This window comes from Tamandua tetradactyla, chromosome 1, assembly GCF_023851605.1.
Source record: "Tamandua tetradactyla isolate mTamTet1 chromosome 1, mTamTet1.pri, whole genome shotgun sequence".
Taxonomy (NCBI): domain Eukaryota; kingdom Metazoa; phylum Chordata; class Mammalia; order Pilosa; family Myrmecophagidae; genus Tamandua; species Tamandua tetradactyla.
The window spans coordinates 82,601,346-82,621,380 of record NC_135327.1 but is presented as its reverse complement, the minus strand read 5'-3'; the positions used below and the strand labels follow the sequence as shown (position 1 = coordinate 82,621,380).

The 20,035-nt window shown below is 40.1% G+C and overlaps 1 protein-coding gene across 1 annotated transcript in view; it reads left to right on the top strand.

The window, feature by feature from the left end:
* Nucleotides 1-20,035, top strand: part of POU6F2 (POU class 6 homeobox 2) — a 506,010-nt gene that overhangs the window by 478,159 nt on the left and 7,816 nt on the right. The window contains exon 8 of the mRNA XM_077162553.1: nucleotides 14,082-14,250. Coding sequence (XP_077018668.1) covers nucleotides 14,082-14,250 — 169 coding nt within the window. The remainder of the gene's footprint in view (nucleotides 1-14,081; nucleotides 14,251-20,035) is intronic.

Sequence of the window (20,035 nt, the reverse complement as noted above, 5' to 3'; positions counted from 1 at the left end):
GAAAGCTCTGCAATGGAAGGGTTCTCTAATCAAGCTAAAAGGGATGGACTCTGTCTCTTTAGGCACATTACTTGGCATCTTTGTGCCCCCAATTTCCCCATCTGTAAAACTGGGATATGCCAGTACCTATCTCACAGACAGGTTGTGAGAATTAAATGAATTAATATATCTGAAGTGATCAGAATAGTGCCCACACACAGGAAACTCATATAATTGTGATGATGGTGATGGTGGTGGTGGTGATGATGATGATGATAATTTTCCCACAGCCCTAGAAATAAAAAAAGAGGCATTTAAAAAGATGAGAATGATATTCTCAGCTTCATTTTTTAAGAAAACAACTCTGGTAGAAGTATAGAGGTTAAACTGAAATAGTGAACCATCTATTATAAACAAACCACTTAGGAGACTGTGCTAGTTTGAAAGTGTTGTGTACCGCCCCCCGCCAAAAAAAAAGCCAAGTCCTTTAACCCTGATTTGATGTTGTATGGTGGAAATCCTTTTGATTAGATTAACTCCACAGAGATGTAACTGTGATGCTCCCAGTTATAGATGTGGTCTTTTGAACAGATAATATCTCCATGAAGGTGTGGCATGCCCAATTGTTTTTTTACATAGCAGCCTTTTGGTTAGATGGAGATGTGACTCTGCCCATTCAAGGTAGTCTTGATTAGTTTACTAGAGTCCTTTAAAAGGGAGACATTTGGGAGAAACCTAAGATGCAGATTCTTGGAGAACAGTTGCTTCAGAGCCAACATGAGACCCAGACATTTGGAGATGTAGAGCCCAGCAGTCATTGTTATGTGCCTTCCCATAAGATACTAAGCAGGCCAGAACCCAGAGTTGTGTCCCAGAGGAGCCAAGTGAAGGCCCACAGATGCTTAGAGAGGAAACCACTGGAAAAAGAGGCTAAAAGCAATGGAATCCAGGAGTAAGGGGCCAGCAGATGCCAGCCAGGTGCCTTCTTAGCTGATAGAGGAGCTCCGGACAGCATCAGCCTTTTTGATTGAAGGTAACCTCTTGTGGATGCCTTAATTTGGAAATTTTCACCGCATTAGAACTGTAAACTTGCAACCTAATAAATTCCCTTTTTAAAAGCCGTTCTAGGGTGGGCCATGGTGGCTCAGCAGGCAGAGTTCTCACCTGCCATGCCAGAGACTCAGGTTCAATTCCTGGTACCTACCCATGCAAAAAAAAAAAAAAGCCATTCTATTCCTGGTGTTTTGCATTCTGGCTGCTTAACAGGCTAAAACAGAGACCAGAGCAAAATACAAACAAGAATTAGTGGGAGTGTGTCCTAGATCCTTGAAAATAAAGGCTTAGAATTTTAGGAGAGCTTGTAGCAGGAGAGCTAGGTCTGAGAGTCACTTGTGCAGAAATTGGAGACAGAGCAAATAAAACATCCAGAGAAAGCATGAGGAACAAGGGAAAGAAGGCACACCACAGAGTGATCTTGGGAAACATCAGCTTTTGAAGGATTGAATAGGAAGGGAAAGAGAAGAAATGGCCAGATAAGGAAGAGAAGAACCCAGAGAGTGTGGTGATACAGGATCCAAGGGAAGAAAGAATTTCGAAAAAGTAAGAAGTATACAGCAGTGTAAAGTGTTGTGGAGATGCAATCAGGTAAAACAATGGAAAAACATTAATTCTTCAATTTCTTTGTTGTTATGTTTTAAAGTCTGGCTTGTCTCTGTTTGAAGCACTTTGAAACAAGTAGCTTCATTAACTGGGTGAGTTAAGAAACAAGAGGTGGACAAGTCTAAGACCTAGAATTAAGTTGGAAGGTGTTCTAATAAAGGAAGGATGATGGAACTGAAAGATGAAGACAAGCAGTGTGTTACCGAGTATGTGGCTTTAGGAGTTGTTGGGAAAGTATACAGCATAGAGTAGGAAGCAAGGAAATGAAACACAAAGGAAAAGGGAAGAAGAAGGCACCAAGTGTCATCATTCATCTGTAACACAGTAGAAGTGTCCTCTAGCTTCCACTTGGCTTCTGATCAAGCCATGGAAACATCCCATTCTTTGTGGCACTCTAGGCTATGCTTGTTAAATTCATTTGCTTGTTCAATAAATATAAAAATTCTGTCTAACAAAAATATTTATTGACCACCTGCCTTGTACCAGGCACTGTGTCAGGAACCTAGGCTGTGAATGTGGGTAAGACCAATTCCATGAGCCCTTCCGTCATGGAGTTTGCAGTCTACTGAGGGAGATGGACATTCATCAAGGACTGGAACAAATACTCAGGGGCTTCAGTAAGTGCTTTGAAGGAGAAGTGAGAAGATCTATGAGAGTGTCCATCAAGGAAACCTCATCCAGCCAGGAGGTTATAGGGTAATAACAGGAAATAAGTAGTCAGGCAGAGGTCTTCTGCTCCTCCCTCTGGTTCTCTCTCTAAAATCTAAATCGCCATGGCTACCCTCTCCATTGGGGAGCTAAGATCCCCAGGCACCCTCTTAACATATTTTTTTTTCTTCCCCTCTTAACACGTTTTGTTTTGTGGCACCCTCTTAACATGTTTTTTTTCTTCCCCTCTTAACACATTTTTTGTTTTGTTTTGTTTTGTTTTTAACATGAGCAGACACCAGGAACAGAACCAGGGTCTCTGGCATGGCGGGTGAGAACTCTGCCTGCTGAGCCACCATGGCCCGCCCCCCCAGGCACGCTCTTATTCCTCAGCTTTATCTCAGACCGTGGGGCAGTTCCTAACAGACAGAGCATCAAGGACTTCTCCCTCTTGTCTCTTAACTGGTTTGTTTATTTTACTGTTTACAAGTTTCCATTGGATTCGCTACCTTTTAACTAGTTTCCAAAATAAGGCAGGATTCTCTTATCGTTCATTGGCTTTATAACCCTAATTCCATTTGCTCAAAGTATGTTCTAAATTATCTTGAGAACAAAAAATGGGGAGATAGGGTTCTTTTAGTACAATCTGTTTAAAACTATTTCTGTCTGCAAAGCCAGGGTGTAAATTGCTTTTTTTTAAATGATGAATTAATTAGAAATCATTAGCATTTAGTACAAAGTAGCTCTCACCCTCACCTTGAATTTCAAAGTAGGGTCTGTGAGTGAAAGACTGTTCCTGTTACATAAAATTACAGCTCTGGATTTGAGGTAATGCAGTTTTTAACCAAGGGAAGGACCTAACCAGAAAATGGCAAATAAGATGTACCTGGAACCACTCCTCAAACCCTTGCTGATAACAGACTGCATTAGTCCCTTTCCACAGTTTCTCCCATGAGCCTAGAGGCACCTCAGAAGCCCCAGTTGGACCCTGGAATTAAACATTGTTACAACTGCAGGAACATATGAATCTCTGCCCATCTAACCTCTGCCGCCCTACTCTTCCCTGTGGAATTGGAGATCTAGCGACTGGAAAGAAACATCCAGGCTCTTGGGTGTGTACCTTACAATTCCACTCATATCAGATACCACCAGCGTCCCAGAGAGTGGCACTCCTTTCTCCTGCCTGTGCAAGCACCTCTCATATGCACACATATTTAGAGAGCGCGCAAGGATGGGTGAGAGTAATGTAGAAACTTGCGGACTCCCCAGGTCACAGCAGACATCCTCTTGTTCAAAGCATATGCCAGTGGTCTCACCTCATCCCAGAAAATTCGAAGGAACTGATGGTGAACGTGATCAGAAATATCAGGGGAATGGTGGAAATCAATGAATGCCTTTATTTCTTGACATCAGCTCTAGTTGAGACACTTCGGAGCATGTAGTAAAGTTAACAAGTTGGGTAAATAGGAAATGTGTAAGTCTGAGTCCCTGAGATAAAAGCTGTGATTCTGAGGATAGCAGGTCATAAAATTCCCAGAGTCAAAAAGTAAAAAGCTCAGAGCTAAAGGTAGAAGGATATTGGTCTTCAATTTCTCCCTTACATTGAAGAAATAGAATATGGGCACCCACTAAAAACTAAAGAATTTCTATTGTACATTAGAGAAGTTTCTCAATTTATATCTTCAGGTGATTTATGACAATCCTTGATTTCACAAGAGCATAGTTCCAACCATGAAATGCACCATAAATTACAGGGCAGAGAGTTCCCTAACTCACAGTCAGAAGGAAACCCACCATCATGGAATGAAGTACAGGTCTCTCTGACCAGTTGAGCTGGAGTGATTTGTTTTAATTTTACAAAAATAGTTATATCTTTCATTTAACTTTGACTTCTGCCTTCCATTAATTAAAAAATCCTTAATAAAATCCAATGGTGTCAACCAGTCATGATGGTGATGATTTATCTCAATGTCAAAAGATTGATAAGAACCTGCAAAGTTATCAGCTGAGATGCAAACTATATATATATTATATATATAAAATATACCATGATCCTATAGCTATATCTTATAGCCCAGATATAGGTTCCATGGAATCATATCAGAGATCCTTGGTGATCAAAGTCAGAAAATATAAAGTCTTAAAAGGACTAGATTAAAAAAATGAGAGAGAGACAAGGATCTCCCTATGCATAGAAAAAAAGCATATTTGGTGAAGCTGAAGAATAATCTTTGGTTCCTTCCATGGTATTCTGTACTACTGGAATGTTTGATGAACTTCTTCCCAAGTCACAGTACTCCCAGAAGCCCTTGTTCACTTTCCCCTTATTAGCAGTTTCTACATGAGCTGTAGAAGGTATCATTTTTGCGTATATTCTTTCTTTGGGTAAATCCTTGTAAGAGTTAACTGAGATTTTTTAGTGTTATAAGGGGATAGGGACATTTGAAAGTAAAAATGTTGCAACTTTATAAATTGAAACATTAAATTTTTCAAAAATTAAAATATCAGAGCTATAATACCTGGAGATTACCATCCATGAAGGCACTCATTCTTTCTTCAAAACATAATTTTGATAAAACTGTTTTAAAATGAGCAGAGAGCGATGCCGGAGACCCAGGTTTATTCCCGGTGCCTGTCCATGCAAAAAAGAAAAAATGAATGGAGAGATACAAGGGCTGGAGAAAATGTGGAGAGAGCGATGTACTGGCGGCTATCAGTAGGGAAGTAGAGTGGTGCAGCCCTTCTGGAGGACAGTGTGGTAGCTCCACAGAAGGCTAGGGGTGGGGTTGCTTATGATCCTGCAACCCATAGTTATGTGTATACATGAAGGAACTGAGACCGGGGACAGGAATGGACACTTGCACACTGGCGTTTATGGCAATGGTGATCTATTTTGCAATGAATGGAAATGACCATTGAGGAATAGAAGAGGAGACTGTGGTGTGAACATACAGTGGCTGTGAACAACATATTGAGCGGCTGCAAGAAGGAATGAAGGAATGAAGTCGTGAGGCGTGCAAAGAGGTGAATGAACCTTAAGCATAGTACATTGAATGAAATAAGCCAGAAACAAGACAGATATATCACACTTCACTAACATGGACTAACTATAATATGCAAACTCTGAGAAGAGAATTGAATTTGAAAGCATAAGTTATTAGGTGAAGGCCTATTGTAAAGTTTCCTAGATTCTAAACTCTTACAGCCTTCACGTCTGTCCCTGAGTTTTAACTGTTATTTCTAAATTCTAAGATGCTGAGTCTTGTGTATAACATGGTTGTTCCATGGAACTTCAAGTATTTGTATGACACTTGAGACTCAAAGCTAGAGTTCTGCAGCTCTGAATGTCAGTATTACTCCATACAGCAACTGCTTTTAGAGATATGAATGAAGCTGATCTGGGTAGGGCTAAGGTAAATTACACTAAATAGGAAAGGATGACAGTGACTGTATTTTAGAAGTTCAACTTCGATGTGAGGCCAAAGGAAGAGATGTGTTTAAAAAAAAAGATGTTTATTTGGTGCAAAATTTATATTTTCGGTAGCACACTAATTTAACTTGTATAGTCAGCTTATTCAAACACCATAATCGCATGGAACTTTGAGAGTGAGATCTTACTGGTTTGTACAGTTGATGTGACACCCTGATATATCCCAAAGTAATCTAGGAAGAAGATTAAAAAGTACTCGCAAAGTCCCCTTGGGGGACTGAGGGAAAAGGTGGAAATATTAAACTTCCCCACTTGGGGAAAAACCTGATATTCTCTCAGACATTGGGGATTGCCAATTTGACAGGCCAGGCTCTCGATCTTATTCCAGCAGAGAAGGAGCTAAGTCTATTTATGATTATACCTAAGAGTGACCCCTAGAGAACCTCTTTTGTTGCTCAGGTGTGGCCTCTCTCTCTCTAAGCCAACTCCACAGGTGAACCCACTGCCCTCCCCACTACATGGGACATGACTCCCGGGGTCATTTTTGGGGATTAATGAAAATATTCAGAAATTGATTGTGATGAATGCACAGCTAAATGATGATACTGTGAGCTACTGATTGTATACTTTGGATGATTATATGGTATATGAATATATATCTCAATAAAATTGGATAAAAAACATAATTTTGGTGCTAATAGGAAGCCAATGGATGGTAATTTTTTTGTCTAAATCTGCCCTATAAATGCTATGCAGTATTCAAATCCATCAGCTTTTTCTAAATAAATTTAAAAATGTATTATCTTACTTATGTTAAAAGTCAACTTCTTGCCCCAGCCTGAATCAACAGTTCCCAATTTTTTTCTTGGAGGAACCAGAATAAGGCATAAAAGAGACATTTCCGCCATAAGGGATCAACAATAGTATAGGGGTTTTCCTAAATGGATGATTTATTAGTGATCTAGAAGTGATCCCATTACTGACTATCAAAGATCCCAATACAACATCTCCAAACCCCAATACAACAACTTCCTAGAGCCACTGCTTCAGAGAAGCCCAGCTCAGGCCCATCTGTGTCTTTCCAATTCTGTGTCTTCTATCATTTGCTGGTATGTTCCAAATTGGTGTCTGCCCAACAGTTGGGAAGACCTTCCATGTGGCACCATCTTCTCAATTTATCTCTTTTCTGAGTGTTAACCGCTTCCTCTCACTGCACTTTCCCACTTCATTATTTCTACTATATTTAATCCTTCATTTTCCACTCTAAAATCTAATGCCCATTCTGTTGTTTGTCCTTGCTGAGTTTGTGCTGCATGGTTCTAACTTATTTTATGACCCCATTACCTTTTTTTCCTGGGTCTGAGCATCTCCATGAAATCCTCTCTTTTCAACTCTCCTCACTTACTCACATCTCACATGTGCCAAGCACCAAGCATTCTGCTTTTACATCTTTTTCTCAAGGCCACTGGCATTTCCGCCATACTGATTCCCCTGCAAGCAGTTGTCTGTAATGGAGCCTTAAACTAGGGGCTCTTCTTCCTATTTAGGTTGAGGAGATGTTTCCAAGTTATAGAATAGAGGGGGAAGGAAAGACCAGTAAGACTCCTAAACCCTCCCAAAGTTGAAGACTCTCCTCAGTTTTTCAGACTTACCACAAAGATATCTAAAATCTCCCCTGGTATCCAGGCCCTCAAAAATTTTCAAGCTAGATTCTCCCATAGCAAGTAAGTAGATTTGCTATATCTTTGAGCAAATTTGACACCTAGACTCTTGTCCTGTCCATATATGATGGATTCTTCAATACTACCCCTAATTGTTAAAAGTTCTTATTAAATCTAGGCTCCAGCTTCTCTTATCCACTTTCCATACCTTATTTCTAGAAGCACCTTCCAAAATCTTGTGTGGCCCTCCAACCAGCAGCATCAGCATCCCTGGGAACTTGTTAGACATGCAAATCCTCTGGCCCTTCTCCAAATTACTGAATTAGAAACTCTGAGGGTAGAGCCCAGGAATCTGCATTTTAACAGCCCTCCAGGTGATTTTGATGCCTGCCAAATCTTGAGAACCATTGATTGGATTTTCTCAAGCTATTATTAAGCCTGCAACAAAACACAGTAGCCAGAAAAAAATTGCCAGTCCATTCAGGGAAGGAGGGATGGAAAGTCACGATGCTCCCTCTGCAATCTCTCGCTTCTGCTAGACCTTAGGACTATATTCAGTTTCTCCATCACCACGCAGGAGATTGAGCCTGTGGTTCATCTCGGCTCCTGATTTATTTCTTAAAGGCCAGAGCCTTTGTTGTCTTCAAGGTTTTGTTCCTCCTTCAATGAATTTCTCGATATTTTATCTCATTTGAATTGTACTGTTTGTATGCATTCACTTTTCCAACTTGCCTAGCACATTCTGCATGTTATTGCCTTTTCCAAGACACTTGCCATGCCAGCTTACTTTTATATCAATTGTGAATTTAATTAGAAGTTTCTTTATTCCAGAAACTAAAACATTATTAAAGATATACTGTATGTCACTGGGAGTGGTGGCACAGATAATCTAGAAAGTCTTTAAATTGTGCTGTTATTTGAATCTATTTTTGTTGAATATTTGAACACCCTGGCAGTGCCAACCAATACAAACAAACCAATGGAGTCAGCCGTGAAAGCCTGCAGGAAGTAAAAAGCTTTTCATACACCGAATCCTTTTCCTTCCTATTTCTCATGCCATGTACAGAATGGACATCGTTCCTGGCTCTGGATAAATGCAGAGCCCCAGGCTGGCATGAACTGCCCTTCCCTCTCCTCCTTTCTTAATGATTTTCATGTTCTCAGCCTATTTATACCTGACTTACAGTTCAAAACAGGGCAAGAAAGTGATTATTTATCTGGAATGAGAAATTTTCAGCTCCCATAGGCAGTCTAGTGGGGGTGTAGTAAATAGAAAGTATGATCATATAAACATGAAATAATAGTGAGAAAAATAAGTTTGGGGTACTACAGAGTTAATTATACCAAGCAAAGGACTATCTGTTTGCCACTCCATCTGCTATGTCCCAGATTACACTAACAGTATGATAATCATGCTTTCTTAAAATGATGAAATTTTAAACCTTGGAACCTGTAGAGAATGGTTTCTAACCTAGGAAATTGAATATTTAAAGTTTCATTTAAAAAGAGAGAGAGGATGGTGCAATGGTGGTTCAGTGGAAGAATTCTTGCCTGTCATGCAGAGATCCGGGTTCGATTCCCAGTGCCTGGATAGATAGATAGATAGATGGATGGATGGATGGATGGATGGATGGATGGATGGATGGATGGATGGATGGATGGATGGATGGATGGATGGATGGATGGATGGATGGATGGATAGATAGATAGATAGAAGGATGGATGGATGGATGGATGGATGGATGGATGGATGGATGGATGGATGGATGGATGGATGGATGGATGGATAGATAGATAGATAGATAAGTAGGTAGGTAGATAGATAGATAGGTAGATAGATAGACAGATAGACAGATAGATAGATAGATAGATAGATAGATAGATAGATAGATAGATAGATAGATAGAAAGAAAGAAAGGGTGAGAAGTGTTCAAATAGTTAGATCATATGATGTACACTAATGTTAACTTAGTTTGCCAGACTTCTATGACAAATACCATGCAATGGGTTGGCAAGAAGCATTTATTGGCTCACAATATCAGAGGTTTGAAGTACAAACTCAAGGCATTGGCAAAACCGGGCTTTCTTCCCAAAGTCTTTAAAATTCTGGTGCTGGCTTGGTGCAACCTTGGGTTCCTTGGCTTGCATCTCTGCCTCCCTCCCTTGGCCATCTCTCTCTCTCCTTGTGTCTGCTTTCCCTGTTTTCCTCTGACTTCCAGCTTCTGGCTCTTCCAGTAAAATGGATTAAGACTCACACTGATTGAGTTAGCCACAACTTAACTAATAAATACATTTTCAAAGGTCCTAATTACAAATAAATTCACACCCACAGGAACATGGATTAAGATTAAGAATGTGTCTTCTGCTGGAGTACTTAATTCAACCTACCACAAATATAGATCATCACGTTCTATCAATTTCTAGAACATCATGTTCTATCTCATTTGCTCCCATGCTTCCAAACTAGAGCTTCCTACTGTTTCTCTGACTTCTAACCACTAATCCCCAGTGATAAACCAGAGGTGAGAGGCAGTGAGGCATATGAAAGGAGTGCTGGCTCATGAGTCAGACTTATCTGGATTCAAAGCTCACACTAGGCATGCAATCATGTTATATCATTTAGTCTTTTTAAGTCTCTGTTTTCTCTTCTGTAATAGTATAACCAACAAATACCTAACAGAGAGGGCTGTGTAAAAACTAAAAACAATATATGTAAAAGCACATAGGAGGGGGCGGTGCAATGGAGGTTCAGGGGCAGAATTCTTGCCTGCCATGCCAGAGACCAGAGTTCGATTCCTGGAGCCTGTCCATGCCAAAAAACAAAAACCCAGCACATAAGAGGAATCCCATAAAGAGTATCCATATAGTTGGCCTTTCAAGATTTAAGGCAATGTAATAAGGCATCTGCCTTTATAGAAGTTTCCAAGTTCCGTTTTCTCTCTATTTAAGGAATATGCTTTTCTTTCCTCCTTCTAGTTATTCTCTATCTTCTTGCATTTCCTTTTAGTAAGCTATTCCAATGTTGTGGACAGCTGTGTTTTAGACATTTATACACCTACTTATTTAGCCAATGGTTATGCAATGCAATATTTAAGTCAGTATCTGAGTATTTAATCTCAACCTAATTAAAATTAAACATTTTTTAATGCTGTTTGTTTAAAGTATATTAAAAATTTACATTGAACCTCAAAGTTGTTTCATGAACTAGGCTTAAATCTCTGCTTTGTCTTTTCTTATTTGAAGAATATATATTTTAACCATAAAATTTCTAAAGATTAATGTACTGAAATTATAAAACTAAGAATATCAAAAATATAGTGTTATTTTTCATATTTATCTGGAGGAATTGCAGCTTTAGGGATGGGAGATAACAGAAGCAGTTAACTGTAATGTCCTCTTTTCCTGAAGAAAAGAGTTATTGACAGAGATGTACTGCTACACAAAATTTGGGCTGTTCTATCAGGATATTACAAGTAATTCTAGCATTAACAGATACATAGCTACACTGACAATTAGAATGAGCCATCATATGGACTCCATTAGGGTGCTACTGCATGTATAATTTTCTTGGTTCTTGACAATTAAGTCTTTAAGAATTTTTATTGAACTGTCTGACTAAACTCTGGGGGACAAGCAGGACCTGATGTCCAAAGAAAGTGCTTATTTATGTTGGAAGGAAATCTCTTTCTTAGATTCTTAGAAATCTCAGACTCATCTCTCTCTTTGACTGTGTAAACCTAGAACAAGTTCTTAAAGAATTATTTTAGTGCCCTCTCAAATTTGTTCTCCTGCATCACTTAATGCATAAGTGCTCTCTTGCTTTTGTGGCCCCTAAGAGAGATTGCAGCCAACTAATTTTGTCTTTACTGAGTTGTGTCTGAGAAAGAAATATTTACATTGATTATTGTCTTTTCCAGTTCCTTGATGAAATTTTGCCACACCCTGGGCCAATAAAATATTGATGGAATGGGAAAACTGAAGACTATCTCATGATTCAGTAACTCAAAACTGTAAAAAGCTTTTGTCAAGTAACAGAATTTAAAAGGACAGCTCAATAGGGTAGGGGGGTAGACTGACATGCAAATATACATTATGTTTTATTAAGCAAATTAAAAATAGATTCAATCTGTAACATGTGCCCTACACAATAAACTTTACTGGATTCAGTTGTTGATTATGTGCTCAGCAGATTGACTAATTACCTTAGGCAGATGCTTAAAGCATATTAATTTGAGTTTCCGTGTTGATTAAAACTATCTTTGGTTCATAATCTAGCCTCCACCTTCACAGCTGAGTATCTATAAACGTGTTCACTCAAAATCTAACTGCAAGAAATTCTGTAGGACGGACAGCATGGCATCCTGGGAAGAACCCTGAGCTAAGGGCTGTGAGACTGGGCTGCGATGGTCAGCAGCCCACATTGCCATGGGCCATCATTTACTTGGTATCTTCAAATTTAAAATTCTCATATTTATGCCAGGCATCTTTAGCTCAGAAGTATTGCATGGATGAGGTCAGTAAAAGTGTTACAATGGGGAAGTACAGAGGAAGTAGCTCCTTAAGCACTTGCTCCAAAGTACCACCTTATTGACAGTTGTTTTAAGGTAATGGTTAAAAACATTTCAGGGAATTAAAAAGATGAACCATCCCAGCATTGGTGAGGACATGGCACAACTGGAATTTTTATATGCTGCTGGTGGCAATGTAAAATGATACAACTACTTTGGAAATCAGTGTGGTAGTTTCCTGAAAAACTAGCAAGCATTCATAGCACTATCCATTAATTCCACTCCTGGGTATTAACATAAGGGAAGTAAAAGCACAGGTACACACAAGAGCTTGTCTTTAAATGTTTATAAAGCTGTATTATAATATCCCTATAATTACTCAAAACTGGGTACAACTCATATGTCCCTCAGTAGATGAAATGGATGAACAGTTTGGGGTACATCTATAGTGGAATACTATTCGGCAACGAAAAGGAATGAGTTACTGATATAAGCAACAAAATGGATGCATCTCACAAACAGTATGCTGAGTAAAAGAATCCAGATACAAAAAAAAGTATGATTTCATTCCTAGAATCATGCGTTGCGAATCCATAGTGACAGAAAACAGAGCAGTGCTTGTGTGGGGGGTTGTGGGGTGGGAGGAATTATTGCAAAGGAAATGAGGAACTTTATGGGGAGGTGAAAAGTTCAGAATCTTGGCTGTGGCACTGGTATGTTCATTTGATAAAACTCATAGAACTGTATGCTTAAAGTGGGTATATTTTATTACGTGTAAACTACATCGCAGTAAAGCCAATTGGAAAAAAGTGAACACACACACATATTGCAAAAGCAGTGACAAATATGAGGTACAAACATCCCAGGCTGGCCCTTAGATACTGAAAAGGTGACCGAAGAGTGGCCCCTGTTTTATGGTTGGCTCCTCCACCAACCAGCACCCAGGACCCGATTCTGCTCTACTCCAGGCTGACTCCCTTCAATAAAACTCCCACCCTAGTGTGCCATTGGTAGGTAAGTGCTTTGCAAACCAGAGAATGCTATGCCCAGGGCGGGGCTGGGGTAGAATTATCCAGTCAAAAAAGGTGACTCTGCTGACATTACCTATCCACTTGCTTGAGATCCCAGGATGCCCATGGGGTGGCTACTTTCTAGAAAGAAGCTACAAAACAGATCCAGTGAGATCTGCTCCCTGACTCTAAGTAGACCTGGTGCCTGGAACCATTTCCCCTCCCTGTCTCCTTCTCTCCTTGGCTGGATTTCTTCCTCACCAGTCAGAGCACAGTCCGTTGATATCCCATAAAGGGAATAATGGATAAATGCACATACAGCCTTGCTTAATGCACACCAAATTTTAAAAATGAGTTACTTCTTACTTGTAGCATTGTGACTAATTGCTCAAGCCCCAAATCCAGACTCCATGTGTCCTGAGACCAATTCTACCACACCAACTGATGTACCTATGAGATCATTTAACCTCTCTGTACCTCCGCTTCCTCATTTGTAAAATAGGGGTCAAAATGGTAGCCACACTCCAGGCTTACAAGAAAATTAGATGAGTCAGACCTGACTGTCTTTAACACATTGGCTGGCACAGTGAGAAAGCAATAACATTACTGAATATTTCTGTCCCGACTCACCAAACTTCCCTGATTTTCTATAAGCATATCAGAGAGCATGTTCCCCAACTCCACAGTATTCCACCCAGAAGGTTCCCACACAGTCAGTCTAAAATAGAACTTTCCCCAAAATCACAGTTACGAAAGATGCAGTGGTTCAGTACAGCCTCACTTTTAAGTTTGGGTTTTGCATTCCGAGTTGATTGTAGGCATTCTATTTTACCTAGATATGTTTGAGAAGCCTGTCAAGTCTGCTATAATTGCATGAATAGGCAGAAAAAGTCCCGCCACACACCATGGTCGAGAAATGTAGAAAATTGGATGCTCCAGCAAGCCAAGTAGGGAATTAATAATATATTTAGAATTACTAATAAAATGCCTGTCAAGCAAGCAGCCACATAATATATACCAAAAAAAAAAAATTCTTGCCTGTTGTGCACAGTATGCACTCTTACAGAGAAGGATATATCCTTGGAAATAAAATGATTCAACCCCATGAGAAACTTCAGTTTCCTGGGATTCTTCCCTGAATTTTTCATTCATTTGTGTGTTTTTTGCATCCCCTCCCCCCATGTAGCTCCACCAACCCTCCCAGACGTCAGTGGGTCAAGCAGCCTCCCAAGGCAGCCTTCTGCATCTGGCTCACAGCCAAGCGTCCATTTCTCAAAGTCCCGTCCGGCAGGCTTCTTCTTCTTCCTCCTCATCCTCCTCTTCCTCAGCTTTGAGTGTGGGCCAATTAGTCAGCAGTAAGTATCCTTTCTGGCTCGGTTTAAATCACGGTGGCCTTTCCTGTTGCCTATTTGCAATCCCTTCCCTTTCTCTCTCTCTCCCTCTCTCTCTGTCTCTCTCTCTCTCTGTCTCTCTCTCTGTCTCTCTCTCTCTCTCTTTCTCTCCACTGCCAAGGAATTTCCTAGCCCTGCTACAAGGAACCAAGCCAATATTGGGATCAAGTCCATGCCAAGGGCCACCAGATGGTTCCCTGGGGAAACTGCCCCCCCGCCCCAGCACATCCCTTGGTTAGTGCCTACAGGGAGGGGGCCGGTTTCCATGGTAAGTTTTTCTTGATGTGCTGAGTCAGTCCCACCACTTCAGAAGGTAGAGATGGATCAGCTTGCAGGGCAATTAAGCCACGTAGCTCAGAACTGAAATAACCAACAACAGGCACTCGGCCGGCGGGTCAAACTGCTTTTCGGTGTGTTTGAAGTCCCCTGCCATTCTATTTGTAGGTGTCAGAAGAAATAAAAGAGTGTGCCTGCAGGTGGGTGGCTGTGTATGCCCAGTGAGCCACCTCCAGTGGCATGTCAGGGAAGCTGCATGGACTAGAATCAGCTGAGAAATCTCTGAACAACCATTCATAAAATAAAATAAGCCTGCAAACCTGCCTCCCTGAGTAGGCCATACATATTTAATTTTAGAAATGGTGTTTGGCACTAGGTGAAGAAAGGATGTTTATCCCATGCAAATAAAACCATGAGAAAATGAGTGGGACAATGGTCTAATTTAAGCAATTATTCTCCTTTAGTGCAAGTTTTATTTATATGTATAGTTGCAATATATGTACAAATACTGTTTTTTGCCAGGGCCAATAATCTAGTAGCGAGGGGTTTAAAGGGCTAAATAAAGCATTTCCTAGGCATCCAGGCCATAAGATGAAGACATTTACCTTATAAGGGTCTGTGTTGGGTCATGCATTGTGAATGACCTATTATAACAGCAACGGTAGGAACCTCCCTTATTCTGGGGCAAGCCTGATAATGCAAAGTAAAATGGAAGTTGTCATGTCCTCCCTGCACAAACGCATCCCCCCCCACCAAAAAAAAATTATATAGATAGATATTCAATTATGATAGATAGATATTCAGTTATATGGGTAATTCAAACAAGAAAAGTACAGATTGGCCTGATACTCTTCATCTTTTGTCAGCAGCAAACAGTTTCAGGGTATATAAGGAATTTGCCATAAACCTGTTACGGTAGGTTGTTTAGCTATACAAACCTTCTTATTTTGGGCCAGAAACTCTAGTCCTACTCAAATAGAATTGTGGATAAAATGAATTTAATTATAACCAGGTTTTTCCCAGTCACACTTACCTCATAAATTGTTATGAGATTTCAATGAGGTAATAGATGCCAAGCCCTTAGAGCAGAGACTCATACATAGTAATTACTCTATAAATTTAGCCATTAATAGTTATTATTATCTCTTCATTTTCCACTATGCCCAGTCCCGGCTTTGTAGTCAAACAGGCCTGGTTTAAGTCCCTGCTGTACCTCACTAGTATTTCTTCAAAAAACACATTCCTAAAGTTCTCGGAATATGTTTCCTCATTGGTAAAATTGTTCCATAATATCACCTGCATCAAAGGGTTGAATGAATTAAATGAGATCATTCCTATACACACTTAATACATTATCTGGCAAATATAAGTACCCAATAAATGTTAATAGACATTATTCTGAAAGACATTATTCTGAAGCAGACATTATTCCAGAGTGCCCATTCTGGGAAAAGATTCAAATTTTATTCCAATTCAATATTCTGCATAAGATCCTGCAAAATACTCTGTTTCTCAATGGCAGCAAGGTCATAGGATGGCATGCTAAACTTTGATCCTGAGGGAAAACCTAGGCCAAACATTTATAGAGAAGTAAGTTAAACATAAACGTACAAACCATCCCTCCAGTACAGTGTTTTTGACAAAGTAAACAAATACTCAATACTTAACTAGGTGAATGAACAGATGGATGAAGGGCAGTCCTTCAGATGGATGAAGTGATACTCTCTAGTCACTTGTTTCAAGTTGGTCAGAAAGGATTAACCCTTTTTATAAATCAAGAACTTGTCTAATTACAGGGGTACCTGGTGGGCCAGAAGGAATTTCAATTGCACAGTGACCAGTGGAGCACCTAAGTTCTAGGTGCATAAGAAGTGAACCATATTACAGTCCTGAATGTGAAATATAAAAAACTGGGGAAGGAGAAGACTTGACTACATGCATTTGAAGCAGAAATGCCTATGCAGAGGTTGAATGAGGAATCCCCATTAGTTCTACACTGTCTTCTCTGGCTACTCTGAGGGGGTCTGGATGTACCGCCAGAGTCAGAGTTTGCAGCAAACCCATTGCTGAACTTAAAACAATCGCTAAGATTTTGAGCATGTTGTTTGGTTAATTCCCTTCTGTCCCAAAACCCAGCTGTAGAGTGGATAATATATGGATCATTTCCTGATACCAAGTACTCCCAATAAAACTCTCTTCATTTGTAAAGTAACGTTTTCAAAGAACTTTCAATAGTTTACTCGCTTTAATACTCTCAGCAAGGTAATATAAATCTCCATTTTTAGATACTTAGCCCCAGCTAAATCCTAAAAAGCTCAACCCATGTTGACCATCTTATTTTATAAGCATTATCTTCAGGGTCAGTTTCAGTCCTACCTGAAAGTCCATGACACCTTGTGTGACAAATCTAAGGAGTGGCAGAGCTAGGATGAGACCCCAAGTAGTCTGACTCAAAAGGTAGTGCACATTCTGCACGCTATAGCTGTCTTAAAAGAAAGGATGCACATACAGACTTTATCGGATAAAATTTGAATGACAACATATATCAACCTAAATATTTTAAAAATAATTTTTGAAGAGCCTGAACTCATGCTTTGTGATTAAAGCACTGGATCTCCTGTGATTTGATCTGAAAAGAAAATCTAGCTATTTTGCATATTTTGAAAGTTATGTTCAAGAATGTGCATCTAAAATTCCTTTTCACCAAGATTAAAATTCACCACATCTGTAGCTATGCTAATGTGGGGAGGCTGAAGTACATACTTCAGATGAAATTGCTATGCATATTAAGTTACAGGAGAAAAGAAGGACTGTCCATTTAAAAGAAAAAAACACTCATTGAGCAACATGTATATGCCAGGCATTGGGTTAGAAATTAAGACAGCAGAAACACGCAAAGTGTGGACCTGGGGGGAGGTCGTGAACTGATAGGAAAGAAACAGTTACAATAAAGAGAAAATGTGCCATGAGTGACTTATGTACAGGGTCTGGAACAATGGAGTGCGTTGTTGCAGAGACAGAACAGAAAGACCTCCCAGAGTAACGGATCCTCGAACTGAGTTGTGTGGTTCATTGATGAGCAAACCCCACCAACGGGCTAAGGATGTTAAGTTTGACTCAGGTCAAATTGGATTTGGACCTTTGTTCGAAGCCATGGCCAATGTGTCTTCCACCGTATGGTCATAGTCTCTGATCCTAGTGTTGGCCCACCTATTATTGTTCCAGGTAAATTACAGTTGGTGGATTATCCAAAAATCTGCCAAACTCCAGGGGGGGGAAATGCAGAATTAATGCCTTAGTAATGATAACAAGATCTTCATATGCAGAGAACACCACACCTGGGCCCAGATGCATGTGAACTTGTTAGGACATCTGCATGGTATCTGTTCATGGCAAATATGCAGCTTGCCCTGTGTTAAACATTGACCAATCTCCATCATCGACAGACGTAGACATTGTTCCTGCACACAGGTTTTTTGGAACATCTAGATGAAAAGTCAAACAAACGACTTGTGGGATGTCCCAATTTGGTCTAAGATTTACAATATATTGTTTAAAAATAGGTAGAATGGGGATTTTGATTGTTTATAAGGTTGTGTTTAATTTTTTTTTAATCCACTTTTTCTTTTAAAACTCCTGCCTTGTAAGCTTGATCCTTAGGCAACAACAGGCTGATAGTCCCAGGAAAACCAAAAAGCTATAAAGTAAACTCAAAAGTGGATGGCGATAGCTGGGAGCACAGTGGAGCTATGATTTCACGTGGTCACAATTCACACCATTTTCCACAACCCAGTGAAGTCACCATGTTGCAAGTACACTGTTTTCTCAAACTGCATTATACATTCCCAAATGGTTTCTTATTTCTCAAAACTGTTTGGTAAATATGCCAATTAGCTGCTATGAAAATAGCACTAAGAAGAAGATGATGTTTAGATGAGGCAGTTAATTCATACGTGCAGCTTCCTTAAAGCTGTGTGTTTCTCCTATAACAATCTCACAAGTGAGGATGGATGCTTATCCACTCAGTGGATCAGACTGCTCGGCCACCCAGTGACCCCTTACGCTGATGCTCCAGCTAACAGAAAAAGCTAAACAAAACAAAACAAAACAAAAAACGTCCTTGTCCATCCTGGCATTGGATTCGGTATGAACCCAGTGATTCTACAGAACAGGTGTGTTTTCATGCAATTTGCATTTAGCCCTCCCAAAACAATCCTGTTATTTTTCAGTCCACGCATTCAGATCTGATTTGGAAAACGACATCATTGTACTTATGAGTCGCTGCCAATTTACCATATCATTTTATCCCAAATTTCCAGGCCACTTAATCCCCATGTAGGCTGATCATTCAGCTCCTTTAGCAAGGGTCAACCCTGGAAGTCATTGTATTTAATATATTAGGCTGACTATCTGGAATGAATTTTTCTAAAAGGTGCCATTTCCTCCTCTTACCAGAGAAAGCTCATATTGGATTGCCCTTGGAGTTGGTTAAAGTGTTGAATTCACCTTCTGGAAGTCTGAGGAATCCCCCTGAGGTTCCCATTAAAGATGGCCTTAAATCTGTCCTTAAAGTTAGCCCAACCTTCCCAGGCCTGGAGAATGGAGGACTGAAAGCTGGATTGATCTATCCCTCAGTGGAGTCTCAACCTCTGAGCTAGATTTAGAGCCTAGTGACATTCCAAGGAAGCCTTCATTTGCCACATTCACGTCTTGCTTCCTCTCCTCAACAAGAGAAGTATATATCCCTTAAGGAATGGAACTCTTCCACCAGTGGACAAAACCTCAAGAGTTTAAGGATGAAACTATGGCTGGGGAAATAGCATTAGTCTTTTGATACAGTCGAAACTTCTTACGGTCACTGTGTAATGGATTCTCTCAAGGTGTGAAGACAAGTCCAGCTAATTGCAATCAGGGCAAAACTAAAATGTTTCGGGGGGTGGGCCCCTTATTTGGATGGGGAGACCTTTTATAGTCTTAGAACCCATGGAACAAACCCATAATAATACATTTTGCTATCTGATATTTAAGGATGAGAAGAGTAATATCAAGAAGCTTAAGCAGTTCACCTCTCCCAATCAACAAATTGCAATTTAAAACAATACTGAATCCTCCTCTCCTCTGGACTTTCCATACTAAGACGATAACTCCCATTATTAGTTTTAAAAAGAGAGAGAGATGCTTAGTTCCCCTTCCTGGGCCTTTGTCCAGTAGACCATCATCACATTTAAACTTCCCCAAAATTCCTATTCTATCCCCCCTTACAAATGGAACCAGGAAGAAGACAAGAATAAAAAGTATGTGAGAGGAGGAAGAAGGAATCCAGCTCCCTGGTGTAATGGATGTTTCTTTGAGGGGTGGGAGCCTTATGGAATACACTGGCCTAGGCTTCCATCACTCTGAGCTCTAGAGGAAATGACTGCTACTCCACCTAACAGTTCTCAATGCATTGGGGCTGAAGCCCACAGGATTTTGT